The sequence below is a fragment of the Protopterus annectens genome, chromosome 7.part0 (genome assembly GCF_019279795.1).
Source record: "Protopterus annectens isolate FY-2018-M chromosome 7.part0, PAN1.0, whole genome shotgun sequence".
Taxonomy (NCBI): Eukaryota; Metazoa; Chordata; order Ceratodontiformes; family Protopteridae; genus Protopterus; species Protopterus annectens.
Genome location: NC_056739.1, coordinates 844,367,465 through 844,392,348, shown reverse-complemented (window position 1 = coordinate 844,392,348; position 24,884 = coordinate 844,367,465). Strand labels below are relative to the sequence as shown.

The 24,884-nt window shown below is 38.2% G+C and overlaps 1 protein-coding gene across 13 annotated transcripts in view; it reads left to right on the top strand.

Moving 5' to 3' along the window:
- LOC122806731 (plasma membrane calcium-transporting ATPase 2) overlaps positions 1-24,019 on the top strand; it is a 2,851,771-nt gene extending 2,827,752 nt beyond the window's left edge. For 8 of the 13 annotated variants that reach the window (XM_044077397.1, XM_044077394.1, XM_044077391.1 and 5 more), the window contains one exon: positions 22,857-24,019. In XM_044077397.1, coding sequence (XP_043933332.1) covers positions 22,857-23,168 — 312 coding nt within the window. In that variant the 3' untranslated portion in view covers positions 23,169-24,019. The remainder of the gene's footprint in view (positions 1-22,856) is intronic. The other 5 variants (XM_044077393.1, XM_044077399.1, XM_044077398.1 and 2 more) reach the window with 3 other exon arrangements.
- The last annotated feature ends 865 nt before the right edge of the window (positions 24,020-24,884 follow it).

Sequence of the window (24,884 nt, the reverse complement as noted above, 5' to 3'; positions counted from 1 at the left end):
AAATGAATAAAGTTGGGTATGAGATTTGGAAATAACAGTTTTGTGAATCAGTCCATTTTAAACTGACATTACTGCTTCCATGTTTCTGGCTGGTGTTTAATTCCAAAAAACTAGCCCACTAAAACAGAAATATTTTTCGTGTTACACTATTACCTATTGATTAATTTCAGGCATTTCGTATACAATGTGACAAACATTTTTATTACACTATTAAGTGTTACCTCTGGATTTTATAATGATGTCAGAATTTAGAAGTTATTAAAAACTCCTTTAAATATTTTATATGGTTCTATATTATTGCATTGAACGGCCATATTGTTGAATAGCATTTCATCAAAAATGGGGTTCATTATAGCCCACACACCCCCACTAATAATATATACCAACTCTGAGATCATACTACAAGTGGGAAAAGGGCAAATTTCTTGATCCTTCCTTATAATACGATCTCAATCAGAACAGTTCAATGAACAGCATTTCCAATAAAATGACATTAGTCAATGTGGCCTTTTGATGAAATAATAGGGACACATTTTAAATTGATAGCTTATATAAATGAATATTAATTTTTATTTGTTTAGTTGATTTTGTTGACAGAGAATATCTTTGAGTTCATGTCCCTTTTTATGGGAGAACCTAGGATGCATATTTCCAACTGAATTTGTATAGAATTAAGTCAGTTCCTGAAATTACAAAGTACAAGGAGGTTCATGAGTTATCACTGCCATAGGCACCAGAAGTTGTTGAAGACTGGGGGGGGGGGGGTGAGAGGGGCACATAGTGATCTAAAAAGAGCAATTTTTTTTATAACTGTTTGTTACTACAACATAGGTTCACTTGGAGGACTTTTTAAGCTTAACCAATTCCCTTTTGGTGCTTGAATTAACATTTTCTGATTGGTCTTACCTATCCCATGGCTGATAATTCTATATTAGTCCTAGTGAGAATAACTGTGATCATTCCATAGATAATTTGAGGGGACCCATATAAGGGATGCAGCATTTAGAAACTGCATCTATCCATTAGTGGCATGAGGGGCAATCCTGGAGTACATTTTGTGTTAGCCATCCTTGGATCCAAGTTGCATTTGAATATGGAAGGATAAACTTTGTTGTATTTTTATGGATAGTCTCTTCTGGAACAGTGGTAGCCTCTGTGATATACATCCATCTCTCCACAACATACAGTTTAGATACCTGGACTGAGTATTTCTGATGCTATTTGACTTGCTGATGTTCAGTAGGTCCATCTGTATTAGGTCGGAGGATGCTTTGTATGCCAGACATGTCACCTCTAAGCACTCTGTAGGATACTGAGTATAGTGATAAATCTTTGAGGTGGTCCATGCAAGACCTATTGTTTAGGACTTGTATCCTTTTAGTACGGTATCTCTGAAGGTATTCCAATTGTTGCATGGGACCGGACAGATACATGCCAAGGTGAGCACTATACAAAATGATTGACCTAATGAAGGTTTTGTAAAGGAGGACAACATCTGCAGATCTAGTCACAATCGATTTGTTTATAAGCTGTGCAATATAGAAAGACTTTCTTATGACTCTGGGCACATGTTGTTCAAAAGTTAGGTCACTGTACACACAAGTTCCCAAATGCCAAATAATTGGGTCAGTTCTCAGAGGACATTGTCATGATTTTGACACCATTTATTGTTATTGACAAACCTTCCTACATGATGGTTAAGTCATTTGGAGATTTAATAACTGCTCCTAGCTTGCAGTCATCTCAGACTTAGCTGGCCAAAGCCATTTGGTATTTCCTTTTACTTTTGAGATGTTTATGCCAAACAGAAAAAGTCTCAGCACCGAAACCTGGGGGACTCCATTGGTGACTGGTCTCTTCCCCAATTTTGATCTCCTGCATCCTGTGAGTCAAGCTGACAATGCAGCTGGTGATGTAAGTGTTTGCTCCTACATTATTCATCTTTTGTACTGCACCTGAGTAGGGGATTGTGTCAAAAGGCTAGGCCAGGTCAAGGTAATGTGGTGTGAACTGTTTTACCTTCATACACATTACTTTCCCCTACCCAAATAGACTTGATTATTGAAGCTGTGGGCATTTTGCTGCATAGTTCTCTTTGCCCACATGGAATTTGCAACACCCATATGTCTCTACAGCTGAATGACCCTTCAGCCATGTGTTCCTAATGAAATGTGCTGTATGGAAATGTATTGCTACCAAGGAGCTTGAACTCTCATTTAAAGCATATGAGGTGGGAGCAGCTTTTTTGCTGAATGCTACTATACTGCGCTTTTTGCATTTAATTTGAGACTATTTTTAGTATGCCGGGTATGTGCATATTTCAGCCCTTCCTGAAGCCATTTATTAGAACATTTAACATCCCACTCAAATAATTGGTTAAAATATCAACAAGATATCTGGTTAGGTTTTAGGACCAAACAGCATTTCAGAGTAGAAATGATAAAAAGATAAAACTGAAAATTCCCACAGAAAGAACTCTGCACATTGACGTGAGCAAGATTATCGCCAGCAACTTTAAATATGAGGACCACCTATGAAGAGGTAATGCAAACATTTAATGGATAAAGCATCTGAGCTTCATTTTCAGCATGAGATTGTGGGTTTTCTTCAAATTGAAGGACAATCATATAAAAGACAAAAGTTAATGCTTGTAGTGTCACTGCAACGTGCTTAACCTTAGTGATAATTCCATATATTTGTGTGAGGACTGTGTTAACAGAGTCAGAATCCACAATAAATGATTGCACCAAACAGCTTTTAAGTCAGCTTTCCAATATCTTGTATATGGCACAGAGTATTTTTATAAGAAAATATTCTGTAAAAGCAATAGGTAGTAGCTGCAGCATGTTGAAAAACCACATATTTCTGCCTATTACGTTTTAATTTATAATATGCATATAGAAAAAGTATATGTTTGCTTATTGGTACAGTTAAACAATTTTAAATGGCATGTGTTAAATATAGAATATAAAAAATGCAGAACAAAATTCCATATATACTTATTGTTTAAGTGGATTACTTCAATTAACAAATGCAGGAATACAATCTGATTATATAAAAACATGTTTTATCATTGATTTAATTAAGAAAAATGTAAGCATTTTATGACTGACTGACATTCTTATACCTTGACTGTCTCATTCAGTACATATAGATTTAATTAAATAAATTAATGATTTCATGCCATTATAAATGTGTGATAAATCAGCATGTGTTTCTGAACAGTTCATATTAATGACAGCATTCAGAATATATTGTTAGCAATAACTGAATGCAACGCTACTTTGAAGAATGGAGTCAACTACCATTCAGCTAATTTTCTGAATATCCAAAACACATTTTAGAATCATTCAGTGGTTACCTATACATATACATGTAAAGTATTTACACTTTCACTCAAACAGACAGACAGACAGACACACACACACACACACACACACACACACACACACACACACACACACACACACACACACACACACGCACACCACACACACACACACACACACACACACACACACACACACACACACACACACACACACACACACACACACACACACCTCAGCCAGCATAACTAAAATGGACATCATCTCAAACACACACACCTCAGCTAGCATAACTAAAACAGACCTCACCTCACACTCACACACCTCAACACACCTCAGCCTGCATAACTAAAACGGGACCTGACCATAACCAGAGTTTCCTTCCAGCACATAAACAGAGTTTGGGGGGGGGGGGAATCTCTCTTTACTGTGACTCTGGCAGCAGGATTGATTTGAAGCAGCAGGCTTGATGTGGAATACATTTCCATGCACTTTTGTATTTAAATTTAATGTTAGCGTGCAATGCATGCATGGGGTCCGTCTATAGGTCTTACAGCTATAAAAGTAGGGGAGCACCCCCTCCCCCTAGCTCTATGGTTCTGGCGCTTATGATCACCACAGTGTTTGCACTGCACAGTATGCAAAACAAGCCAAAGAAATTTGAACAAAGCATAACGTAAAATCTGAATGTTTTTAGCTCTTTATTTCAAGACCTTTAAATACAATAAAACACATGCTGTTTGCAGTCTAATTTAAATTTTTAAGATTACATTTTGATGTTTTTAATCTGACAGTTAGGAAAGCACTCTCCAGGCTTTTTAACTAATTATACGGGTTAACTTGATTAATCAACAGCCCTAATACATGCATATACTTTTCCATATTGTGTAAATCTCTTTGAAAAGGAAACCTGTGTCCTTTGTAGTTTTAGAAGATCCACCTCTCCACAGAAATTAATTTATAATTGCTTTAAACCTCAGTAACCACTTTACCTTAAAATAAATAATCAGATTTTTCCCATCAGAAACAGCAATGATGGTAGAATGAATATTTTAATAAAGTTTACTCTGCCATATACAGACTAATATTGTTTAAACTGAATATTTATCATGACTGTTATGTCTGCATGTCTCCAAACTTTGTTTCTGTATTTCTTTCTTGGCCATTCAACACATTAGAGCTCTCTCTTCTGTATCTCTGTGTCTGATTGCATGTCATAAAGAGTGCAAGGCTGCTTTTATGAGTACTTGAATATTCATACTTATTTTCAACAAATCTTCTGCATGCATAAGAAACTTAAGTTGCAAATTCTTTGAAAGAATTCTTGTAACTAACAGAAAATAATGAAGTGCTTCTAACACTGGCCTTGCTGCTATTATGAACTGAATTGCAGACAGCAGACCACTTTTTTTGCTCTTCATTTATTCGTAGAAAGTAAAACACTTCTGCAGCAGAAAACAGACAATGAACTTACATTCTCTTTCTTTCATATTTCTCTGTCTGCCCCCACCTGTTCCCTCTGTCTGTCTGTCCATCATAGGAAGTTACGAGGCTATTGGCCCTGAGGCCCTTATAAGCCTAGCCAAGGGATTAGCCCATGTATAGACAAATTAGCACCCAATGCCCCTGTCCAGCAGGGACATGGGTGGAATCCCAGGGATGTATTTTCTATTTCCCATCCAGTTATCCAAGTTGTGCTTAAAAAGGGGTAAAGAGGTACTCTGCTTGACGTGGAGATGGAGTCTATTCCACAGATGGGGGAGCCTCTGGGACACAAATCTGTCCCGCCAACAAGTCCTGTTGATGTCACAGACCAGGTTGACGCCGTGTGTGTGGGTTACTCAAGTGGAGCTTGACTTGCGGATATGCAGCAGTCCCATCAAGGCGGGGTCTGAGATTGCCTTTTATGCCAGACAGAGGTCACCTCTGTAGAGTCTGTATGAAACATAGTAGAGGAGTAGGGCTTTTAGCCTATCTGTGTATGGAAGATTTTTGAGGCCCTGGATTTTCTTGGTGAGGAACCTCTTTGGTCTCTCCAGCTGCTGCATGTTCTTTGCAAGGTACATGACGAATGAGCCATTGTACTCAATAATGGGACTTATAAGGGAAGAATACAGGGATGTTATGACCTCCTTGTCCCTGGATGAGATACCCTTACTTATGAGGTGGGCCATGTTGAAAGCTTTCCATACAATGGAAGCAACATGGTGGTCAAAAGTCAGGTTGCTATCAATCTGGGTGCCTAAATCCCTCGCAACTGACTGCATGCTTAGGACATTGTTTTTAATTTGACAATTTGTGGGGACATCACTTTCCCCAAAGGGGATGATGATGCTTTTTTTTTTTTTTTGTATTCAGCTTGAGGCCATGTTTCTGGCACCATCTATCTATCTATCTGTCTATGTATCACACTTACATTTCTGTCTGTTAGAGTCAGGACAACTTTCTAATGGATGGCATAGCAACACCTCTTTCTTTAGTTATATAAGATTTTTACAGACTTCATTAAACTACAGCACACCTGTAATTATTTGTCATTTTATTTTCTATTGTAGAATAATCTGTGTCTGAAATTTCTAAAGCCTATAGTGGCCTATGTACCTAATATGTACTAATATGACTAATATGTACCTATAGTGACCCTTTCTATGTAAGAGATTTTTGTCATTTCAACTATTTTCTTGACCTAACCAATTAAGAGTCCTTTTACCTCATTTTTGTCAGACACTTCCCACCAGAAATGCCTCCATCTTTAACAGTTTGGACAGGCAATAAAACTGAACATCGGTAATGCCTTCATGTCTGTTTGGTCAGAAAATAATACTTCCCAACAACTAGCCAGGTAAAAGTCTATAGCCTTGTTATAATCCATCCTGTCCTGGCAAGAATCATTTGCCTTGTGTCCTTTTCTGTCTTGTCAATCAAGGGTTACTAGTCACAGAATGACTGCACCGTACAGCTCTGCCCTTATAGCAGTCATGGTCAAGAATAAGCAATGTTCTGACACCATCTGGGCAACAGCCTGCCAAAATCCATCGAAAGACTGCCCAGGAGCTCCATTCTGTACCTTCTGCAGAGCGACCCGTATCTGCTTTTTAGCTTATGGGCACATTCCCTTGGCCTTTTGATCTTTGTGATCAACATCGTACCTCTTTTTCCAGTTGGTACTGCCACTCCAACTTTCAGTTCTTTTTCTTGATAGCCACCTGTCATTTCTGTGCAGAGAAAATGTTGAGATGCTGTCCCACTGCTAGATATTATCCTTGCAAGACAGCTTTCCACCTCAGCAGGTTTATTTAATTTATTTATGTTTGTTTGCCAGGTTAGAGCACTAATCACATATGACAAATTGCAGGCTGTGCCTGAGTTATATAGCAAAAAAGAAGACCAAAAATAATATCCAGTAAGAACTGATAAAATACAATGTGACTACAGCATGTGTATGGTACATGTTCAACACAACAGTTATAAAGCTGGCATTACTAAACTGAACAAAGTAAGAGGCTACTGAGTTTGAACTAAGATAAAGTAGTACTAATACTGTTCCCTTCTACATGGTGTAGATTAACCTTAGGGTACAACAAAACCTCAGAAACAGTAACAGCAAAAAGGGTAGTGCAAGCTTACAGTTTCAGTTGGCTGAGGATTGTATTTTGCTCCATTTCAGAAAACCTGTGCAGCCAGTGTGCCTTAGGCATATTAGCTATGCTCCCAGAACAGACTACTGTGTTAGTGACTCAACAGATAGCATGCTATAATATCAGAAGGTTGTGGGTTCTATTCCCACTCCGGGTCATATGGATTAATTAAATTGCTGACCCTGCAGTGCAGCATTAGGGGGCGATGCACTCCTGAGTGTGCCATTCTTCAGACGTAAGCCATGGTGGTGCAGCGGTAGCATTGTTGCCTCACAGCAAGAGGGTCTCCTGTTCAATTCATGGCTGGAGCACCTTCTGTGTGGAGTCTGCATGTCCTCCCCATAGTTGAGAGGCATTCGAATGACATGCGTGAATGGGCCTGCCTTCGTTGAAGGTTGGGCGTCGAGCTGGCACTTCAGCACCGTAAAAATCTACTGCCAATCATTAGCGGACCGGAGTTCTGCTGTGGCGAGCTCTAACCAGGAAAAGCCGAAAGAAGAAGAAGAACCCATTGGCTTGGGTTGGTAGTTCAGGTAGATGTAAAAGATCCATTAAAGAGCTACCAAAAAGAGTAGGGGAAGTTCCCTAGGTGCCCTGGCCAAATTCCCCCTAGAAGTATAAGTGCACCTTGGGTCTCCACTGAAAAGAGGTCACTAGCCTAAGGGGGAATAGCCCAGTCAACAAAGGATAAACAAACAAACAAATATGTAACTAATCTCTCTGATGTATAACTGGCAGATCTGGACACGTCCTTTTAATTACATCAGCAGCAGCAATGGCAGCCGCAGTCCTTTTCACATGCCTCACACACCATTTTAGATCATTAGATGTCACTTTTCCATTTAATACATCTACACCGATCTTCTGCTGTCTTGTTTTTGTGCCACTTTCTGGAGTTTCAATGGATAAATGTAATTATATTGTAGTCTCTGAAGGGGACGTTGTAGTCAAAGAATGAATATTTAAACTATTTGTACAATGGAGTCAGAAAACACTTTCATACATGCGATTAGCAATTAACTTATTGAATGTTTTCTCTCAGATCCTGTATTCTTCAAGTTACTTGTCCCCAGCTGTGATTTCTTTTATTTGAATTTACTTTGTGATTGCAATTTATGTGTCATCCTGATGTTTGTACTTTTACAGGGAGTTTCTCTTTTGCTTATAACCTTGTGATCATGAAGTTAGTGTCTTTCAATAAGGAGGAGTAAAGGACAAAGTCCTCAGATGACAGGTATAAGGGGAACGTATTGCGCTGCAAAAATGAACATTAGTTGTGATTTCCATGTGTAGGTTTGGCAATGCTATCCTCAATCATTTCTGGATGAACAAGTTTGCATCCAGTGTGTCTGGAGCTGATTTCTCATAGTGGCCTCAGTGAAAGTATTGCCCCTGGTCACATTTCTTTACTTCTCCTGTTTCATCCAAGTACACTACAAGTGTCGCATCTTCCTCTGCCTAAAGGTATCATCAATCATGTTGTTTAAAACACCTCTAATGCATCCAGTAGGTGAATGTATGCCTTTAGGCACAGAGTTAGCAATTATTTTCTGATGTGGCTTACCGTGTTCCCATTTTAGTAAGCCTGAATGATTTGGGACCATATTTTTGAATGATTTGAGAACGTAACATCCAGCCTTCAAGACAAGGTAGTCCATTTATCTGCTACTTGCATGCCCTATAATAACATGTCTTCCATTCTAGTACATTATTATTATTTGTAACATACTTTGGTCTGGCTAGTATTGGTATTTAATGTTCTTGTCATGCTATCTTTATGTGTTCATGTACGTGCATTAGAACCCAGCTTTATGTCCAATATCTTCCTGATCAGTTTTGGATTTCTGAAAGCATAGGCTTCCAAATGGGGGGAGTGGGGTCACTACATTCCTTCACTACTTGGTGAACTCAAACATGGCCATGCTATATACTAGTTCACCCTCATCAGTGTATGTGCATTCCATGATATTGCTAATTGTTCTAAACATTCGTCCCTAATAAAGGAGATAACTTTTTTTTCTCCCTTTAAACAAAAACCTCTCTTTTCTTAAAGCAATCTTCACACTTTCCTTGTTTCTTTCACAAAGTTACTGCTTCCATAAAGGTAAAAAATATTATTTATTTTCCATATCTATAACTCTAAGCCCCTTTTCATACTCATAAGTTCATGAAGAGCCATTTCAGGCCACACTAATAACCTAAGGTCAGAATCAAACCCTGTACTTTGCGTTTACAAGGTGAAGACTTAAACTATTAAGTCAGACCCACCCTGTTTATATCACCCCAGATGGGATTTGAACCCACCGTCCATGACATAGGCCACTGGGACTTCTTTTTCTCTTTTTGCCTGATTTTATTTATTAAACAGCCATGTTCTCAAAGTATTTTATGCTTCAGAGCAGGCCACTATATAGACTAAGAAATATAAAAGATTCTCCTATTTTATGGTCTTTACTTAGCTATCCTTATTAATGTTCATCTTCAATTGTTCAATAATTCATCAACTTTACTCAGTTCATTCCTTAATCCCCTGCACTATTGTACCCAATGAGTTAATAAATAATTACTATATGATCTGAAAAGTATGACTTTATTACTGACACATGCTATCAAAAATGTATTTACATATTTAGCCTACATTAGTAAGCATCTGGAACTATGTTTTTTTCACTTCCCAATTGACTCTGCAACCAACTTGGTTGGAATTAGCATTCTGAGACAAAGTAACAGTTGTCTCATGTTTGCTGCAACCACCTACTACTTAACAAAAGTGACCCAGTGTGTGAAAGGATTTACTATCAAAATGTTAAATGGTAGTTATGCAAAACTGGGATGGTTGAATGCATGGTTCCCAGTTTCTGTAATGCCAATCTGAAAATGTTTCAAATCCACCTTACCGAATGCTGGTGTGCATTCACTCATATGAGGTTGATGTTCTGATTGGAGATCGTACTACAGTGAGGATTGGAAAATGTACCCTTTTCCTCACTATAGTGTGATCTCAGAGTTTTTTTTTTTCCGCATATCTCATTTGGCAAGTGGTGATGGACAGGTTGACAGACGAGATCAGACAGGAGTCCCCGTGCACTATGATGTTTGCAGATGACATTGCGATCTGTAGTGAGAGTAGGGAACAGGTTGAGGAGACCCTGGAGAGGTAGAGATATGCTCTTGAGAGGAGAGGAATGAAGGTCAGCAGGACTAAGACAGAATATATGTGTGTGAATGAGAGGGAGGATAGAGGAATGGTGAGGATGCAGGGAGTAGAGTTAGCAAAGTTGGATGAGTTTAAATACTTGTGATCAACAGTTCGGAGTAATGGCGAGTGTGGAAGAGAGGTGAAGAAGGGAGTACAGGCATGGTGGAGTGGGTGGAGAAGAGTGTCAGGAGTGATTTGTGACAGACAAGTACCAGTAAGAGTGAAAGGGAAGGTCTACAAGAGGGTAGTGCAACCAGCTATGATATATGGGTTGGAGACAGTGGCATTGACAAAAAGGCAGGAGTCAGAGCTGGATGTGGCAGAGTTAAAGATGTTAAGATTTGCACTGGGTGTGACAAGGGTAGACAGGATTAGGAATAAGCATATTAGAGGGTCAGCCCAGGTTGGATGGTTTGGAGACAAAGCCAGAGAGGTGAGATTGCATTGGTTTGGGCATGTGCTGAGGAGTGATGCTGGGTATATTGGGAAAAGGATGCTAAGGATGAAGCTGCCAGGTAAGAGGAAAAGAGGAAGGCCTAAGATAAGGTTTATGGATGTGGTGAGAGAGGACATGCAGGTGGTCGGTGTGACACAGCAAGATGCAGAGGGCAGGAAGAAATGGAAACAGATGATCTGCTGTGGCGACCCCTAATGGGAACAGATGAATGAAAAAGAAGAAGTGCTTTCTCAGAGTTTGTATATATTATATGTGAGGGGTGTTGGTGGCGCAGGGGGGCTTGCTCCCTGCAAAACATAAGTAAAATATCACCGGATGTCAAGGCAACATGGGTAATGTCAGTAATATCGAATTACAAATTATCAACATTATCACTGTCTTCATTTTGATGAAATAGCTTTTTTTTATTTCTGACATTTATTTTCTGCAAAATGAATACATGAAGAACTGTGATTCTTGATTTTGATAGTAAACCGTGTGAGAGATGTACTTATATGATGTCAATAGAGGATCAGCTCTCTTACAAAGCCACTGCAAATAACAAGCAGATAAGCAGTGCCAGACACCACCACAGTAAAGCAATCACCTACAGCAATTAAAGAGACCTCAGAGGTTTCTAACAAAGAAGATCAAGGGCCTCCAGCATGTACCTTACAAGGACCGACTAAAATCCCTGTCACTATATTCCATATCATATAGACTTCTTAGGGGAGACTTATGCCTGGCCTACAGAGTAACAGAAGACCCAAACCTAATGACCTTACTGCATATCCGTAAATCAAATGGGTCTAGGGCTACCCATTCCAGGAACTTAAATATGATCTGTGACTTAAATAGGACATGCTGGAGGGAACTGGCTACCAAATCATGTGAAACAGAGCACCTCTATGATACTGTTCAAGAGGAACCTGGATGAGTGGCTCATTCTTACCAGGCATAGCACCCACAACCCTTCTGGGCATGGGAAGTCATCACTAAATGCAATCTTGGGTATTGACTAGTACTTCTATGATATTACATTGGGTTGAAATGGCTAGGCTTAAAATTACCTATAGGTCAATAGCCTAGTAATCACCTATGATCCTATGGTCAGTACTAGTAATCTCCTATGATCCTATGATCAATACTAGTAATCTCCTATGATCCTGTGATAAATACAAACTCTCTGGACCAGTTATCCCACCCCAACAAGGAGTGATAAAATCCTGTACTTGGTCCTACAGTATGAAGTCCTCCGCAATTGTAGCCTTCTCTCTGGTCAAATCAGACAGGAGTCAGACACATCCACTATAAGACTGTAGCTTGAAGAATCCTCCATGACTTCAGTATTCAGAGACTATGAGAAGGCCAATTTTCTAAACCTGAGTGATGAACTGGCTAAATTCAAAAGTCCTCTCCAATTCAACAATCCCACTGCTTATAAAGACTCCTATACTGCCCAATTCTATGCACCTATAAATTGCTGCATAGACACATCTGTCACCCTCAGAAATAAAAATAATTCCAAATTCAATAATAAATCCCTATGGTAGAGCCATAATTTAAACAGGCTTTATAATAAAAGCAAAAAATCACTGGGTGCGGAAATAAATCTTACTCTCTAGAAGCCAAAAATGCTGAACTAAATAAGAAACTTTGGACCCTGATTAAATTAACCAAAGCTAGATTTAAGGAGAATATAGCCACCCAGGTGAGAATCAACCACAAAGCCATCTTTAACTGTTAGAAACCTCAGAAACAATGCTTAGCACTGCACAGAGCTAATCGTAAATTATACCATCTACTCACACCATGAGGACATCTACTAGTGGATAAATTTATCTCAAACTTCACCACTCTCCCCACAGCATTACCAGATCACATTCTTGTATCCAAGCACACACACACACACACACACACACACACACACACACACACACACACACACACACACACACAAACATACACAAATCTCCCATGAACAAGTTCTCAAAGTACTATCCAACACGAAGAACACTGCTTCTGTTGGGACAGATAGCATAACAATATGCCTACTAGCTAGCCTGAAACAGGACCTGTCAAACCCACTACAGAAATTATTAAGTATCAACCACCAAACAGGCTATGTGTCAGATAAATGGAGGACAGCAACAATTACTTCCCCCCACCCAAGGACGGTGAATCAACTGGCTCAAGAAACTACAGACCCATTGGTCTGACAATGATCATTATGGAATTAATTAATACCCTTAATTTAAGACAATTCGTCTTTCTCAGGGGCAGATCCTGCCTACTCAAACTGGTCAGCCTCTTCTAGAAGGTTACTGAAGCAATGAATGAAGGACAATAAGGCATTCAGTATCATCTCAATCCCTAAGCAAATAGCTGCATAGCAAACTGGCTGTCCAATAGAACCCAGAAAATTAGGGTGGGTGGCAGCTACTCCTGAGAAACACCTGCGGTCACCATTTCATTATAGGTCCATAGGTAAATGCTAGGCTAGCTGCCCCTCTGGGCCATTTTAAGCCTAGCCAATTTCCCCTTTAAAGGAGATAACCAAACCCTGTACCTTGCGTTTGTGAGGCAAACACCCTACCCATTATACCAACCCCCAACCATCATCTGCTGTCACCAGCAGTGTGCAACAGGGCTCTGTACTTGGGCCACTCTTCTTTAGCGTTTCCTTCTCAAGGGTCAAAGTCAATGTTAAGGGCTTATGGCTGACCAAATTTGCTGATGACTGTAAATGAAGTGTCACTATTAACTCCCCAGAGGACACCAAGATCCTCCATGAGGGCCTTTTCCAAACAAATAGCTGTTGTCAAAACCATACACTAAATCTAAATGCCAGAAAATGTATTCTAGTATCCTTTGGCAAGCACAGCATCCCTTACAGCTGAAGCACTGACAACACATCCCTGAAAATCGATCCAGTCGGTAGGGATCTGGGATCACCATTTATCCACTATTATAAGAAAGTCCTTTTCCACTTCATACCATATTTGTAAAGATATGGTATCCAGGTCCAGGGATGTTATCATTCCACTGTATTTTCACTTATTAGATAGATGAGCCTTTAAGCAGGTACCTGTCAAAACACCTGATACAACTTGGATACCCACAGCATTTTCTTACCAAGAAACTCAACAGCCTAATTCTTAAAAACTACACTGAAAATCTGAAAGCCTTTAACCCTATTCTCAGTATCTGCTGGTGGGATGACCTCTGCTTTGCATACAGATCCTCAGCAGATCCTATCTTCACAGACCTGTTCCACATCTGCAAGTCCAACGATGGCATAAATGCCCACTCAAAAAATCCTAATCTCTTCTGGAAAATAAATAAAGCATATTGGTGGAACAGATGTGCATCACAGAGAATTCCATTTCTTTGGAATCATCTTCCTCTACAAATAAAACAAAGTACTTCTTTTAGTCTATTTAAATGTAATCTGGATAAATGGATGAGAAACCCCAAATTCATCCCTGGAGTAGCCCCCCCCCCCCACTTCTCCCTTATGGAAAGGGGTAGCATGTAAATGTTCCTGTGCTCTGAGTTATTTCATATTTGAATTACAAGTCAAAAAAGCATTGAATGCATGGCTAGGCTTCTAAAGATCTTCTAGGATCAATAACCTAGTAAGAGTCTATGAACCTATGAAAAATAATTAAAACTTGTATCTATTTTCTTTTTTACTGTTTGCATAGCTCTTATTGTCTGCTGCGTGCATATCTGTTCTCTTTAATAACTCCCTCAAGATTCCTAAATTCACATCTTCCTTCTTTCTTTTCCCTCCTTCAAAGTAAATATTCCGATCCTATGCAACGTACAGGCTCTGATATTAATAATTAGGCTTCTCTCTCTCTTTAAACAATTCTCCTCATTTTGTCTCCTTTACAGGAACGTGTACGTTAAACATCGTCACGTCTTCATCTTCCATTCAGAAATCTTGCATTAATACTGTTCTCATTGCTATCACAACAATATTTAAAATGTTAATACTCTTTTTTTCAAGAAATCATTATTACTAGTGCCCAAGATACTCTAATTAAAAGACCAAAGGGCATCTTCTGATTTTGCTTTAATTCCTTCTCTGTTGTTTCTTTTTTATTATTTTAAATATTATATCCTGTAAGCAAATTGAATCTGGTTCATGTGTTTCTATCCATTGAAAAAGTCATTCATACAACTATTATTTAACAAGAATCGCTAGAATTCAGAGAATTCCACTCTGACCATGTTAATTACCCAATATGAGTGTAAGTGTGACAGACAGACAGAAAACTTTGCTTCAGAAACATATAAAAGCCACAGAGAGAAAAAACTCATGAGCACTCATTGCCATGTCTGTGAACTGAGCACTGCACTGTCAGACCTGACTGCACTATCAATATCCAGAGCAGCCGTTCTGTTAGCAAAGGCACTTCTCTACACACACACACACACACACACACACACACACACACACACACACACACACACACACACACACACATACACACACACACAAATTCAACATCCCTTTCCTAACCCCCAGTGGTGTACTCCAAACTGAGAGAATGGGTTGTCATTCATATCTTCCTAGCAGAGTAAAATTCAGAGAATCATGCAGCATGTAAATTGGGAACTGTAGACATTTCTATTGGAGAGCACATGACTAATTAACAATAGCCACTTCCATGGGCTGCAGTATTAATTAGTATGTGGCTATCCTTGTAAGACAACTACTTGCTTTAAGGCTTCCAGGGGATCTCAGAGGTATCTCAGGCTGTGAGGCAGAAAGGTTTGCTATTATGTGGGAACTTTCCAGAAAGCCTTTCTGAATTCCCCACAATATTGTTATATCCCTCATTTAAAAGCTTCCCTTTCCACTCTTTGAATTTCTAGTTAGATTTTCCTTCTCTCCCCTTCCTTCGTATTTCTGCTATCAGTGAACCATAATTTATAACTCCATCTTCTGTATTCTTTAATGTTTTAAACCTAGGCTGGTATTCAAGAAATGCTGGCACATAGTAAAATGCTAACTTACCTTTAATTTCTCTATAAACTGGCTAAAATTTCTCTAACTATGAAATCATTGTCGTATAAAATGTCTCTATTCATAATCAATGTTTTCATAGTATGTCTGATTTGGTATAATTATTTAAACTGTTGCTGTTTTTTGTATTATTTTTAAAGACTGTAAAATTATTGTTCTTAAAATGTTTTTGTAATACTTTGGAGCTTTTCTCCCTGGGCCACCACTGAAGATGGGCTCCTACCCAGCCAGACTTTTATGATAATCAAATGTCAATAAACAAATAAAAACATCAGCTCATTCCTCATAGGTAAGTGCTATGCTAGCTGCCCTTGTGGGCCATACATATTAAGCATAGCCAATTTCCTTTAGTGAGATTCAAACGCTGTACCTCTTGTTTGGGAGGAAACACCTTAATCATTTTCCTAACCCTCAACCATGTAATGTGGCTAGACATACATTTTAAGTATTTGCATTTACACAGGTAGCCCTTCATCACTCAGTTTAGTTACAGTCATCCTCTATCTTTCAACTTCTGCTTGTCTTTTCACTCTCCAAATAATTCTGCAAAGGAACACTGTGCTTTATTTATTTACAAATGTACATATTTTCATTTAGACATATTTTACTTTTAAATATATGCAGATGAATGGTGTTATATATTACATATAGAACAGAAGAGTGTTCTATTCATCCCTGCCCTTTTGCCTAAGTTAAACATTTTTTCATAATGTCCTCGACTTTCCACTTATTATAGAGATGGTGACATTAATGTTAGAATTGATATTGAGAAGATGGAAAATATCTAAAGTGGAGTAGAGCAAAGAAATGATTTGCTATACTCATGATACACTAGAATTATAAGCAGCCGAAAGTCATTTCAAATCTAAATCAGGTTTGAAGCGCGTCTGCACATTTATCAAATGTTTTTCATTGTTGGGTGAGTCTAACTTCTGATGCTCTACAAGTTTTTCTTTCTTTTTTTTTGTTTGGCTGTTTGTTATTGTTAGTACTAGTTTATGGTTGCTTATCTTAATAAACTTAACCATTCCTTATTATAGCAATAACCCACGTCTGGGTGTGGGTAATGCTAAATTTACCCACGGTTGGCATGGTTTGGTCCCGAGGGCGAAGCCCGAGGGACCAAACAAAGCCAACCGTGGGTAAATTTAGCATTACCCACACCCAGGCGTGGGTTATTGCTATTATACCATGACATTATTTAAGAAAAGAAACTATTACTTTTCTTAAATAATGGCATAGTATAATGCCTGTTTACTGCCCTTCCGCAGATGTCTGGCATCCGTGGCAGTTCTGATGTACTGCGCGCCTGCGCAGTACATCAGAGTTGTAAAAGCAACGGAGAAAGAAAGATCTCCATTGCTTTTTAGTGTCTCGCTATGTTAAATGAGTTTAACATAGCGAGACAGTTTTAAAATAAGCAACGGACATCTCCGTTGCTTATTTTAAAACTGTCTCGCTATGTTAAACTCATTTAACATAGCGAGACACTAAAAAAAGCAACGGAGATCTTGCTTTCTCCGTTGCTTTTTTTTTAAACACTGCCTCGCTATGTTAAATGGGTTTAACATAGTGAGACAGCTTTAAAATAAGCAACGGAGATCTCCGTTGCTTATTTTAAAGCTGTGTCGCTATGTTAAACCCATTTAACATAGCGAGACAGTGTTTAAAAAAACGAGTTATACTAATGGAAAAAAGTCCGGGCGACCGGACCTTTTTCCATTAGTATAACTCGATTTACAACGGGCATGCTGGCCAATCAGCGTGCACGTTTTTGGGGGATCATGGTATAATACAGAATTATTCTTCATATCTTGCTTTCCAAGGCTAAAAAGAAAAAAGAAACAGGCTGGATTCATGAATGCATACACTAAGTGTACAAGTTCTGTATTCAACAATATCCCTACCACATTTTTGTGTTACCTGTTCACTCAGAAAGATTAAGTATAGACATAGTGTATACTTTGTAGTAACCTTTATGAATTGCCATCAGAAGTTAACTTTTTCAGTGCATATCTTCTTGCAAATCTTCTTTCCCATATAAAATCATATCCATATTTAACTTCTGCAATAAACTTACTTGATGTACTTCTTCTGTATTAGGCCAGAATGGTGTAGCTCTTTTACAACTCAAAAGCAAATGATCTCTAGTTTCTTTGACTTTACACAAATGACATAATCTATCTTGCGTTCTCTTCCATAGTATTGAAGTGTTAACTAGAAATTTACTACACACAAATCACTATAAGAAATCAAGTGATACCCAAACACCTTGAAATATTTTTTTTCCTTTTATTGCTTCTATTCAGAAGAGCATGAGGATTTCCCAGGTACTCTGTCCAAGCTTCAGCTTGTGTTTATAAATACTACATTGGTTCATTCTCCTCTTAAACCAGGGCATAGTCCTAGTATGAGCAATCTGGTAAACAAAAAAGTAAACAAACATGCAGACCCTAAAATGGCTTGTCCTTAAGACACCTAGAAGCTGATTCCAAAAGACTGGCTGTAACATAAGAGAGCGGGTCTTTTGGAATGTGGCCCCCCAGTGTAAGCCAGTTTACAGATAGGCCTTACAATGATGTAAGTCACTTACACTGAGAGCAAGTCTTCTGAAATCAGAGCAGACTTACACTGAGAGCAAGTCTTTTGGAATGTGGCCCCCCAGTGTAAGCCAGTTTACAGATAGGCCTTACAAATAACCCACAAAAGTTCTGGGCAAACATAAATCAATTACTACAGCCAAGTAAACCTGTCACACCCAACCCACAAGGCTCTGACATAAGTAACCCCAACCAAACAGCAAATTCCTTTAATTCCTTCTTTACTGAAACTATTCAAACCTTAGCAAGTCAACTTCCCATCAAAAACACAAACATGTCTAACAGCAACCCTAACCCACCCCCACCATTTCACTTTCAACCTGTCCCTACAACTTATATTCTCTCCTTCTCAAAAAACTCAAACCATGTACTCCTTCTGCTGACCTACTACCCGCTGAATACTTGCAATTAGCAGCTAAATCAATAGCCTTCCCAGTTTCAATACTGATAAACAGAACCATCACTGAAGGATATGTGCCTAAACTTTGGAAAATCTCCCATATTATCCCACTTCATAAGGGTGGAAATTCTACTGAAATCTCTAATTACCGCCCTATAGCCCTTCTTTCACCCTTATCTAAAATTATGGAAAGGTGTATCCACAAGCAACTGCTTCACCACCTTCTCCAAAATAACCTACTCTCTAACACCCAACATGGTTTCAGACCATCCCACAGTACCACTATTGCCCTCCTCTCCTTTACAGACACAATCAACAAAAATCGTAACAACAACACCCTTTCCTCTGCACTTTTCTTAGATCTATCCAAAGCTTTTGACATGGTCAACCACCAAATACTCATAAGCATTCTTCAATCCTTATCAATTGATACCCAATCTATTAACTGGTTTAAGTCCTACTTAAGTAACAGACATCAAGCAGTACTCTGGAACTCCACTCTATCCTCCCAACTACCTGTCAACATTGGTGTCCCACAAGGGTCTATACTAGGTCCCCTCCTATTTTCTTTATTTATCAATGACCTACACCAAGTTGTTCCTCAAGCTACATGTATACAATACGCAGACGATTCAACACTAATCTGCTCAGCCACATCTGTATCAGACCTTCACTCCCTCACACAACACATATTTAACTCTGTAGAAGAATGGTTTTCCCAGCACTGTCTACTACTTAACCCTAAAAAAACTAAACTGCTCCTCTTTACACCTTCCAGCAAATCTCCCCATATTGATTTTACTATAACATCAAAAAATGGCACACCTATATCACAAGACTCTACTACCAAACTACTAGGCATTACCATTGACAACAACCTTGTGGGCGGCACAGTGGTGCAGTGGTTAACATTGTCACCTCACAGCAAGAGGTTCTCCGGTTCGATTCTCGGCTGGGGTGCCTTCTGTGTGGAGTTTGCATGTTCTCCCTGTGTTCGCATGGGTTTCCTCCGGGTACTCCGGTTTCCTCCTACATTCCAAAGACATGCATCTGGAGCATTTCTCCCCGGGCCTCCGCTGAAAACAGGCTCTGTGGAACCTAGTCGGACTTTCCCGGTCAACAAATGATAAATAAATAAATAAATAACCTTAACTTTGATACCCATATTGACAACACACTTAAAACCATTAACAAGAAAATAGGCTCTCTTTACAGAATCAAACCTTTCCTCACTCCAGAATCTAGAACAACTATCGCCCACTCCCACCTTATCTCACCCCTTCTCTATGCCTCTCCCATATTTACCAACTTATCAAAAAAGAATCTATCAAAACTAGAAATCTCCTACCACAACATAGCCAGATTTGCCACAGGAAACCCCTACAGAACCCACCACTGTACTAATTTAAAACAACTAGGCTGGCTGGAATATCGGCAGCAACTAAAAATTAACCAACTTGGCTTAGCCCATCAAATTCTGTATCAACCTGACAAAACACCTATGCTATCCAGCCTGATTCATCCATACCATAACCTAAAGTCCCTAAGATCTGCACACAAACTTCTTATAGACACTGTCAAGTCAAACAACAAGGCCGGAGACTCCCTTTTCTCTAACACTGTTGGAAAAGATTGGAACCTGCTTCCCTCTGAACTTTCATCTATTCCCTCCAAATCTCCCTTTAAAAAGAAACTCAAGATATACCTCAAAACACAATGGCTGTGCCCCTGTACTAATCCTGACTAACTTTATTTCACCCCTGACTTTACTTCACATCTGCAATTTCTCAATTTCTATGACAAAATCAGCATCTACTGACCTGTAACTCCTTCTAAATATCTACTTTTCATCTTATTTTCCTATATCCCTACTCTCTGTATATGTTATTGTATTCTCCATGTATGTCATGACCTACAATTCCTTTTGTTATTCCATAACCTTTGTACTATCTACTTTACATGTAGTTCACTAATGTTTTTTTACTTATTATCATTAGAGATTAGAATTTTTGGAGCTTATCTCCCCGGGCCTCTACTGAAAATGGACATATATCCAGCTAGACTAGCCCGGTCAACAAATGTAAAATAAAAATAAATAAAAATAAAATAAATGATGTAAGTCACTTACACTGAGAGCAAGTCTTTTGAAATCAGAGCAGACTTACACTGAGAGCAAGTCTTTTGGAATGTGGCTCCCCAATGTAAGCCTGTTTACAGATAGGCCTTACAATGATGTAAGCCACTTACACTGAGAGCAAGTCTTTCTGAATCTGCCCCCCCCCCCCTCCAGTGAAAGCCTGTTTACAGATAGGCCTTACAATGATGTAAGTCACTTATACTGAGAGCAAGTCATTTGAAATCAGAGCAGACTTACAATGAGAGCAAGTCTTTTGGAACGTGGCCCCCCCAGTGTAAGCCTGTTTACAGACAGGCCTTACAATGATGTAAGTCACTTACACTGAGAGCAACTCTTTTGGAATGTGACCCCTAGTACAAAGATCACTGATCATGTCTTGGGATATCCCCAATTCCTGATAGTACCTGCAATACTCAGATAGTAGCAGTGCTCAGAAATGAACATGACCTGCAGCTGTCAAACTGAAGTACCCTGTTACTCCATTTCAGATCTAGGTGCGGTGCCCTTGCATTTTGCATCTAGTATCAAGGTTTCCGCCTCTGGTGTTTTGAAATACAACATTATTTGCATTGTGTTTGTCCCTTTTAAAGTTAATATTGTTTTTCCTATAGCTAAATACATCTCTAAAATTATCTTACTGGGATGAAATAATAAGCAAACACCACAAAGGAATTCAACTCCCTTCATCTCCATGAAACTTTTAATGAAAGGGTACCCAGTGTTCTATACTGAATGGAGAAGAAAGTACACTTTGCTTTTACTAGCACTGATAGCTTAATAGCAGTAGGGACTGAGAGATTAATCCACAGTATGTTTATTTGCTGTTTACCTTTTTCCAGCTATGTGACTATTGTAAGGATATTTTACTGAACAACAAGAAGGGCATAATTTTGCTGCCATCAAGTCAGATGCTTTATCTCAGGCAAGAGCCAAGCAGATAAAGTTATCAGATGACTGTATTTTTGGGGTGGAAGGGACTTTGTTATATATAATGTATTTCTTACTCAGTTATCAAAGCCTGATTACTTTTTTCTCTTCACTAGTATTTATTTTCAGTCATTTTTGCTAGCCATGACATACAGAACTGCCTCTGACCATCAAATACAGACCATATGTCAGCTCAGCCATATTTAACTGAAACACAACCAATATGACCAAACACCTTTGACTATCAGCCTGCTTTAGCAATGCTGCTTGTGAATAACTCACAAAACACAAATTGCCAAAAGAAGAATTTAAACTTTAAGAAGAGTGACTTCATTTTGTAGGCTTTGAATGCATTAAATACGTATTTGGGTGCAACTATTGCTAACTGAAACTTGACCTAAATGTAAACATAATGTAGGTGTTAAAACACTAAAGTGAAAAACAGAAAAGTTGGGCATATACTTGAATATTTATCTGTAGCAAAGTATATAATGAGGTTGATATATATACAGTAATTTTTCACATCCTCCAGGCTTCTAACCATCGCTGTCTTTGTGACTATGTTTTGTTGTCTGTGTTTTGATTGTGACATTTTGTATGCGGCATGCTTGTCTCTAATTTGTTTCACCTGGCTGTGGACATTTTTGCTGCTTGTGCCTTGAGTTGTCTAATGTTAACCTCATGTCTGGCTTTTGTACCTTATCATAATGTTTGCTCCACTGCTGATTCTGTGTTTTTTGCGCTTTGTTTTGTGTGTGATGTCCTTGTTGGGTGTTATATTTACTTTTTTCCAAACTGGTATACTTTAACTTCTTACTTTAAAGCTTTCTTTTTTTTAAATATGCATGTTCATTTATTTGCATAACTATTAACACAGCTTGCTTTTTACTAGGTATATTAACCCACTGGACCCTTTTTAACCAATGCCTTCCTTTTTTTCTTTTCTTTAATTGCCTAACATAACCATTTCTATTGCAGTTGATGCAGAATTAAGGCGTTGCATGACATTGACTTTCTTGTTTATGCTTAAGATGATTGCTGATTATGGACATCACCGCCCTTTTCTATTTCTAGTAGTTTAAGGACTGATTTTAAATGATTGCTAAGTCACTGTATAATTCATTTTTATCTTACAATAATTTTTATTTTCAGATCCGCGTCGTGAAGGCATTCCGTAGCTCTCTTTATGAAGGGTTGGAAAAGCCAGAGTCTAGAACATCCATCCACAACTTCATGTCCCATCCAGAATTTAGGATAGAAGACTCACAACCCCACATTCCTCTCATTGATGATACAGATCTTGAAGAAGATGTTGGTCTTAAGCAGAACTCAAGTCCACCATCCTCCCCTAATAAGAACAACAATGCAATTGATAGCGGAATCAACCTTACAACAGACACAAGCAAATCAGCTACCTCTTCCAGTCCAGGAAGCCCAATACATAGCCTGGAAACATCCCTTTAGCTGAGCGTACCATTGCAAAAAATGTAATACAATAATACAAAACTAACAAAAAAAATGACTTTTGGCTGACAAACTGTTTAAACTGTGGTGGTTTTTTTCACCATTTGAAATTGATCACTATTGTAAGTGATACAAAAAAGTAACTGGTTAACCACCCCAAAAGCTATGGTCCTGCATGAATGTATATTCCTGTCTTTTTGTTGCTAAGTGGGGGGCTTCCTTCTGAGGCAATTCACTATGACTTTTTCAAGTGCTTGTGTAGCATGGACTCATTTGTATAGTTTTAATTTAAATTATAAACTTTTTGAAGTTGCAAAGCTCAAGTTGCACAGTATATTTGCACCAGTTGGACAGATGAATCTATTAATAAGCATTTATGAAATATTATAAATATATAAATATATAAATATATATACATATTGATTAATTTAATCTTTCTTTGTTGGCATGTTGCCTTGTTTCTGCTTAAAGAGCTTATACAACTTACAACTGTTTCTGTTCTAAAGAGAATGTAATTTGTTTACAGCCTGTAGATATCTTGTTTATTTGTAGGTTAAACCACTTCTGATGATGTAATACACTAGCTCAAGCTTATGAATTCTGTTATATGGCCTAAATGTTTTATTACAGCTGTGTTCTGGCATTGCCTGCTTTTTTGTTAAATAGTGTAGATACCGCTAGCAGACAACAAAAGAAGCCAAAAATAACAGGACATAATAGTTGCAGTTATATCCTATCAGTTGTAAATGATATTGGGGACTAACCTGAAAGGCTTCCTTTGTTTCTACAGAAATGTTAAGGAACATTCTATATGAAACTTTTTTTAATAAACTTTGTTTTGGTCAAACTCATATCTGAGCAGGCCATTTCAAATGCTACTTAACTGTTTGCTACATATAACTTTTGCTTGTTTTAAAATTGCCATCTCTGACTGTGATGGATTTATTACTAGAGACTTTCACAATGTAAGATATATACTACTTTATATATGTATTGGGGAATCAAAGTAGTGATGAATATTTGTGAATATATTGTTTTTTTTTGTTGTTGTTGTTTTATTTTATTTTTTATTTTATTTTATTTTTTTTGTGGTTTGAGCAGTTATGTTTTTCTTCCAAACTGCAGCTTAAAGGCTGTTGGCATTTTGACCAGAAATACTAAAATGGCTAGTCTTTATTTTTTTAGACAGACATTCCTGCAAAGTAGATATGAATGAACCTTTATGTAGTATATTTTTCAATGTGCTTTGGGTGATTTTACTATGTTTGTCTTCCTGCAGTCCCTATATAAATAGTAGCACTTCACTCAGATAATTTCTCTGTATCCATTGTGCTTTCTGAAAGGGAAGCTGTTTTGAAAACTTGCCACAGAGGCAAGACTTGCTAATGCTTCAATATGGTAAAGGCCTAATTATTTTATTTTTTTTTTAATTAGGGGCTATAAGTGGCAGTATATCCACTTGAGTGAAAATGCATTCTTGTGCTTGCTTATTTTTACATTAAAACAATTTTTTACCACAGGTGAACTTTTCTATAGATATGTAATGAAGGTCTTCACATGCTCCTGACAGAATATATGCATTTATCGGATTATTTATTCCAGATTTTCCTCTCCATGCCTTCATCTTGCTGTTCATGTTATCAAAAATATCATATATATTATTGATACCATCATTCACTTTTGAAAATAATGTTCATTTTATAATTCCTTTGACCA